General features: G+C 45.3%; 2 protein-coding genes across 9 annotated transcripts in view; both read right to left on the bottom strand.

Annotated features, from left to right (window-relative positions):
- Positions 1 to 3,791: 3,791 nt before the first annotated feature.
- On the bottom strand, positions 3,792 to 4,612 carry LOC118287686 (transcriptional coactivator YAP1-A-like). Its single transcript, XM_035613125.2, has 2 exons — positions 4,143 to 4,612; positions 3,792 to 3,997 (listed from the first exon to the last, which is right to left on the bottom strand). The coding sequence occupies exons 1-2, from the start codon at positions 4,241 to 4,243 to the stop codon at positions 3,850 to 3,852; spliced, it is 249 nt and encodes an 82-aa protein (XP_035469018.2). The 5' UTR covers positions 4,244 to 4,612; the 3' UTR covers positions 3,792 to 3,849.
- Positions 4,613 to 7,138: 2,526 nt separating this feature from the next.
- LOC118287680 (syntaxin-binding protein 4) overlaps positions 7,139 to 7,500 on the bottom strand; it is a 38,434-nt gene continuing 38,072 nt past the window's right edge. For all 8 annotated transcript variants that reach the window (XM_047327703.1, XM_047327702.1, XM_047327705.1 and 5 more), the window contains one exon: positions 7,139 to 7,500. This exon is cut by the window's right edge and continues 459 nt beyond it. The gene's annotated coding sequence lies outside the window, so the exon portion shown is untranslated.

The raw sequence follows: 7,500 nt of genomic DNA, 5'->3' as shown, positions 1-7,500 counted from the left end.
TGACACAAATACAAAGTTCTTATTATAAATATATATATTATTATATGTAACGTGTTACATGTGTACGACCTCGCTGTCATCAACACTTCCTTAGCAACAGCGGTTGCTAAAGCACAGTGATGTTGTGACGACCTTAGTGAGGACAAGAAGACCGGAGATTAGACCCGGCCGCTCGGGCTCCGTCTACTCTCTGGACAGAACCTGAAGACAGAACCCGAAGACAGAACCCGAAGACAGAACCCGAAGACAGAACCTGGAGACAGAACCCGAAGACAGAACCTGAAGACAGAACCCGAAGACAGAACTCGAAGACAGAACCTGGAGACAGAACCCGAAGACAGAACCTGAAGACAGAACCCGAAGACAGAACTCGAAGACAGAACCCGGAGACAGAACCCGAAGACAGAACCCGAAGACAGAACCCGAAGACAGAACCTGAAGACAGACCCGAAGACAGAACCTGAAGACAGAACCCGAAGACAGAACCTGAAGACAGAACCCGAAGACAGAACCTAAAGACAGAACCCGAAGACAGACCCAAAGACAGACCCGAAGACAGAACCTGGAGACAGAACCCGAAGAGAGAACCCGAAGACAGAACCTGAAGACAGACCCGAAGACAGAACCTGAAGAGAGAACCCGAAGACAGAACCTGAAGACAGAACCCGAAGAGAGAACCCGAAGACAGAACCTGAAGACAGAACCGACACTGAACCGGTGAACTGGTCACGGACGGACGTCTCACTCTGGTAGAAAACAACCAGCTGTGAACTGAAGTGGATTTTCCTCAGGTCGGTTCCTTCAGAACCAGAATCACTGAGCAACATGTGATCTGAGCTTTGTGTCCACAACAGCTGAAATCATGATTTACATAACCACAGCTTCATCATCGTCCTTCATCATCGTTCTTCATCATCGTCCTTCATCATTGTTCTTCATCAACGTCCTTCATCATCGTCCTTCATCATCGTTCTTCATCATCGTCCTTCATCATTGTTCTTTATCAACGTCCTTCATCATCGTCCTTCATCATTGTTCTTCATCAACGTCCTTCATCATCGTCCTTCATCATCGTTCTTCATCATCGTCCTTCATCATTGTCCTTCATCATCGTTCTTCATCATTGTCCTTCAGCATCGTTCTTCGTCATCGTCCTTCATCATCGTCCTTCATCATTGTCCTTCATCATCGTCCTTCATCATTGTCCTTCATCATCGTTCTTCATCAACGTTCTTCATCATCGTCCTTCATCATCTTCTCTCATCATCGTCTCTCATCATCGTTCTTCATCATCGTTCTTCATCATCGTCCTTCATCATCGTCTCTCATCATTGTCTCTCATCATCGGTCTTCATCATCGTTCTTCATCATCGTCCTTCATCATCGTCTCTCATCATCGTTCTTCATCATCGTCCTTCATCATCGTCTCTCATCATCGTCTCTCATCATCGTTCTTCATCATCGTCCTTCATCATTGTCTCTCATCATCGTCCTTCATCATCGTCTCTCATCATCGTTCTTCGTCATCGTCCTTCATCATCGTCCTTCATCATCGTCCTTCATCATCGTCTCTCATCATCATTCTTCATCATCGTCCTTCATCATCGTCTCTCATCGTTGTCCTTCATCAACGTTTTTCGTCATCGTTCTTCATCATCGGCCTCTCATCTTCAGACCGGTGGTGATGTCATCAGAATGTCAGCGTACGTGATGATGGTGATGAAGATTGATTCTGTCAGATCACACACCATCTGCCAGGATTCTGACAAGAACAACAGTGAATATACGAGTAAATCAAACGTGCTGACCAACTACTAATAAAACTATCAAATCAACGTGAAATAAGTTCAGGGATGAAACGGAGGGTGTTTGTTCAGGCTCGAGGGGGCGGAGCTAATGGAGCTGAACCAGGGAGATTCTGAAAGGACTCCCGTCTCCTCTCCTCCTTTCCTTTCCTTGTTCCTTCTCTTGTCTCCTTCCCGCGTTATTCGTTATTCCCTTTTTTTATGTGAACATGACGTCACACGTGCTCCATCAAAATGTCTCTGACACAAAAACTTTCACAAAACACAGTGTACATAATAATGATCATCATAAACTTTATTATACGACACTTTCCTAAACAAAGTGAGTACAAAGTGCTTTACACCGCAAAATCTAAATCTAAAATCAACTAAGATCAGAAATCAAATGGAATCGAAAGAGAGAAAAAAGTCGCGACAAAAATAAAAGATTCAAATCTGAAAAATGTGTCTGAACAACCTAACTTTTTGTGTGTGTGTGTGTGTGTGTGTGTGTGTGTGTCTGTGTGTTTGTGTGTGTGTGTGTGTGTCTGTGTGTGTGTGTGTGTGTGTGTGTGTGTCTGTCTGTGTGTGTGTGTGTGTGTGTGTCTGTCTGTGTGTGTGTGTGTGTGTGTGTGTGTGTCTGTCTGTGTGTGTGTGTGTGTGTGTGTGTCTGTGTGTCTGTGTGTGTGTGTGTGTGTGTGTCTGTGTGTGTGTGTGTGTCTGTCTGTGTGTGTGTGTGTGTGTGTCTGTGTGTCTGTGTGTGTGTGTGTGTCTGTGTGTGTGTGTGTGTGTCTGTCTGTGTGTGTGTGTGTGTGTGTGTGTCTGTCTGTGTGTGTGTGTGTGTGTGTCTGTGTGTCTGTGTGTGTGTGTGTGTGTGTGTGTGTGTGTCTGTCTGTGTGTGTGTGTGTGTGTGTGTGTGTGTGTGTGTGTGTGTGTGTGATTTCATTAGTGTTTCCAAGCGCAGCAGGAATTTATAGCTGTACTCGCTGGTGAGAAGGGAAATCAATACTCTGCCTCGGGCAGGAGGAATATTGGATCGACCTTCCACCTCCAGCGCTCACACACACTATAAATACAACTGTTCTCACACACACACACACACACACACATGAACGTTCAGCAGATCATTTTATGAACTTGTTTCTTTTTTCGACGACCTGAACCTGAACTTCACTTCCTGGTTCAGTGACACGAAGAGAGACAACTTGATGTTCTTGTTTGTCTCTTCAGGTCAAGGTTCATCAGAACTCGGGAGGTTGAGTCGTCCTCACTACTCGTCCTCGACCGCAGTGGAAAACGTCATGAGGTCAAAGGTGTCAAGGTGCCGACAGCTGCTCAGAATCTGACTGAACGACACATTTCTGAAGATGAACTACAAAAACCTCATATGTAACAGTCACTGACATCTGGATCATATTCATCCTCTTCTTCTTCTTCTTCTTCTTCAGATTGAATCGTTTACGTTCGTTCATGACGCGTCACGTTAAGTATCTCTGCCGCAATGCATTGTGGGTCTGTTTCTCCTTTCCTCTCATAGGAAACTCCAGTGTCCTCTGATGAAGGAGAGAGGAAAGAAAACACTGAAGCTCCTTTCCTGAGCACTTAGAGGATCTGATCAGGTGATGAGGGTCACTTCATTTAGGAAACTTCCTGAGACAGTTTGACAAGTCCACCTCAGCCTCGCCTGCGTCCGTCCTCATCACCATCCAATCAGGGGAAGTCACCACAGCTGGACTCAGCGTTAAATGATTTTAACATGATTTTAATAAACGGTGAAATTATCTTTAAAAGACACGAACGTCGGTCAAATGTCAAACAATAAATCACCGAGCTCTTTTAACTGCGTTTCTATTCTTTTTAATTGAGACTTTAAATTACATCATCGACAACAAACATAAAGCCTATTATGTAGTTTAAGGGAATTCGACATGAATTCATACATAAATAAAATAATGTTGTTTTACAGATGTTTTATTATTAAGTTTCGCTGGTTTGATCTGATTCACTAAATCGCTGATGATTCGTCGCTCAGAGCTTCAGGAGCTCGACACAAACGGCTGCAGGTCTACATCTCCGTCTCGATGGACGGGCCCCCAGGTCTCCGCTCCGCCGCCTCCGCGTCCGGCGCCGAGGTCTCCGGGGGCGTGGGAGGCGGCGCCGTGCCGCTGCTGGTCGTCGCAGGAAGGCTCCATGACGTCGTCTGGGTCACGTGACTGTCACGAAGACACACGACGACACCAACGTTACCACACTCACATCACCGATCTCTCTATGTAGGAAACGTCCTCAACACATTAGACAACGGGACCTCCAGTCCATCGATGGAGAGGAGGTTGGAAACTTTGTGCTTCCTCTTACTTGATGTAGTATTTGACTCCGTCTGCAGTGAAGGCCTCGTCCCAGCCGTACGGCAGGCCTGCGGGGGGGGTGGGGGGGGGCACATGGTCAGTGGGTGTCATGTGTAGCTTCACTGTGGAACACGCAGACACAATCAGGCCGAGAGATCAGTACAAATATCACGTTTCCATCCCTGTTTGTTCCTGAGAAGCTCAGCGATTCCACGAACCCGCCGCCCGTCTGTCCGTACTGTACTTTTCCACTCTGCTCTCTAACACTTACTGTACCGGCCGGAAGATAAAACGTCTCTTGACCTCGTTTCAGGGAACAAAAGGGGGCAAAGTCTCTAACGGCTCGAAACTGAGACCAAACGTTTCACACGTCCAGAGAAAAGAGGGTTGTGGCGAGCTCCGTATCGGTGACCGGGGCCCCATGACACGGTATATGACAGACGACATGTTGTGACATGTACGCTGATCCGAAGAGACCATGAAATCCAGGTACACTCATCTGAACACATTATGAAAATTAGAGTATTAGTGTCGGCCACGAGAGCGTTCGCTGACCAGAGAGATCGTCCCGAGTCCTGACAAAAACTGTCCCAGTTGAAAGAATAATTATAATATTATACCTTTTACAAAGATGTTCACCATGTCCAATGGCTGGAAACCTTCAAAATAATATACAATAAAATACATAAAACTCTCCCCTGAAACGTTCCTGACGTCGGACTGCGACTTCAGATGTCAGGAACGTGAATCCGACATTATAGGAGGCGTGAAAGTAAGAAACATAAATAGTGATTTGATTCATGTAAACTGATTTGATTGAAACAGTCTGATGATGTCATCGTCCATAAGTTTCAACAGCGGACATTTCAGGAAAGTGTCGACGGGACGAACAAAGAGCAACAGTGAATTGATAAATGATCTGAAGAACATGTGACGACATCACACCTGAGTTACTGAACTAGAGCTCCACAGTGGGACGTGTGGATCAACAGCTGATCGTCTGAAGCTCCTCCTGATCATCTTCATGTACAGTGTGAACTCTGAGGCGACTGCAGCTCTCAGCCGCTCTGCGACCCGGTTCAGGTTTCAGCCCCGAGAGCCGACGGGACGACGCCTCAGGTCCACTGGAAAAAAGCCTGAAAATCTATTATTCAGTTTCCCTGTCGCCTGGACAACAACAACACAGACTGAAATCTCATTTGGTTGATTTGGTTCACACAGTCTTCGCCATAGTCAGAAATATATCATATAATATATATATATATTATTCATGATATTGGCTTGTTATTGGACATCTGATTGGCCCTCTGAGCGTCTCCTCCCTCTCTACCTCAGAATGTGAGCTTGACCTTGTTACGTCCCATGAGGAAGACCAGGTCCCCACAATGTGAGTAGAACCCCTGTTGGTGTGAGCTGCTGCTCTCCAGCCTCTTCACGTGTTGACCGGCGCCATGTTGGTTCTTTTTGCCACCAGACATAGAATTGGGGGCGGGGCCTAACTGAGAGCTCGCCCACCTACACCTGCCACGTGCACTGATTGGACGTTAGCAGCTGTCAATCACACCGCGGTTTGACTGTAAATGAACCATGAAGTACAACATGAACAACATGTGTTGAAGAAGACTTGACACTAGAGATTGATCCATAAACTCCTCAGGAAAATGTTTTAGTGATGTTATGAATCAAGAGGGAAGTGGAGTCATGTTCTCATAGAGTCGCCCTCTGCTGGTCAGGACACAGAATACAGGCTCCACACGCTTCACATCGACTTCTCTTTCTGGACCTGGAGACTACGTCCATGTTTATATACATCTGTGGTTCTGTCGTTTAAAAGCCCAAAACTAAACTCACATTTAAATTAAATATCATTGAATCTTCTGCTTATTAAAAAAATAATAATAGAAATATAATAGAAAATCCCCTTTTTGAAATGTGAAAGGCCTTAAATTTACAGATTTAAAGGAGTTTTAGTTAATGAGGGATTTACTTTAGTTTTAGATTCAACACATCACTGCTCAGTTTGTTCTCCGTGTAAAAACCATTAAAACTTTTATCTGCTATACGCTTTTATGAATGATGACTCATTCATGATAAATTACAAACTGTCACTTCTCAGCTTTTCATTGTGAAACATGTGCCAGCGTCAAATCGTCTTCATGGTTGAAAAACTAAACAGAAGCCCTGATATGAATGTAGGTACGGTCACATTAGACAGACGCGTATGAATGTAAAATCATAGGAGACATGGTTGTCATGGTAACAGCTTCCGAGCGGCCACCTGCATATGAAGAATGAATGAGTCTGAAACTGCTGTGTGTGTGTGTGTGTGTGTGTGTGTGTGTGTTTTAAAGAAGTGCACATATACAGGAAGCTACAGGTCATTTTAACACACACACACACACACACACACACTCTGACCTACTTCCTCTCTGCACCGTGACTCGGTTGTCGTCTCTCTCTCCGTTATCTGACAGGACATTGTGAACGTCTCGTCTCGCCACGTGATATTTATGTAACTGGGCCCAGTTCGTCCCACCGACGCTCTGATGGAGGGAGAGTAGGTGACGGTGTTCAGATCCCACGTCCTACTGCACCTACTGAGTACAGAAGGTGTTGGACGACCTTCAGGAGCATCGATCTGACCTCTCAGGCCTCCATCCTCCACGTGGGCCCGTGGGTCCGAGAGTTTCTCAACATGGCAACACATTTGTGAAACTGGCTGCTGCGTGGTGCGTTCACAGACACGAGACAGAGTCAGTTTAACGGGAGGTGATTTCTTCACAGATTTTGTTTTTTGTGAATTCAGACTTGGACGTGAATGTAAACACACGATCATATGACATCAATCCTGTTGAGACCAGATCAGTGCTGGTTTTGTTTCGTCACCATTTTCACGACGCAGGTTAGCAAAGCTTTTTAATCCAGACACCGATTCTGAACATGACGCAGTTTGAGCTTCAGATGGACGATCGTCTCCAGGAAGAAGAAGTCGGGATTTGTAGACAGTTTGTTTCAGAATATTTACTCCAAAAAAGGACAAAAGGATTTACAGCACATGATGAAGCGTCTGAAGCGTCCAATAAGGAACTGTCCTGTGTCGGAACTCCTCCCCCCTGACCTCAGCTGAGCGAGGCCTTCAGGGTCTCCCCCCCTTGTGGTGTTTGGTGACATCTCTACGTTTTGTTTCGTTAATCTACTGCACAAAGCTACACATTGATCAGGTAACTAGCGTCTGCTACAGTGAACGACAACCTTGTGATATAATAACCAACCCTGTCATATAATAACCAACCCTGTGATATAATAACCAAACTTGTGATATAATAACCCACCTTGTGATATAATAACCAACCGTATGATATAATAAC

Source organism: Scophthalmus maximus, chromosome 16 (assembly GCF_022379125.1).
Source record: "Scophthalmus maximus strain ysfricsl-2021 chromosome 16, ASM2237912v1, whole genome shotgun sequence".
Classification (NCBI taxonomy): Eukaryota; Metazoa; Chordata; class Actinopteri; order Pleuronectiformes; family Scophthalmidae; genus Scophthalmus; species Scophthalmus maximus.
Note: the sequence above shows the minus strand (reverse complement) of the source record. Positions and strands in the feature narration are given on the sequence as shown.

Coding starts and splice junctions, on each gene's coding strand:
- LOC118287686 (XM_035613125.2), bottom strand. CDS start 4,243: ATGACACCCACTGACCATGTGCCCCCCCCCACCCCCCCCGCAGGCCTG. Junction 3,998..4,142: donor GGAGTCAAATACTACATCAA/GTAAGAGGAAGC, acceptor TCTTCGTGACAG/TCACGTGACCCAGACGACGT.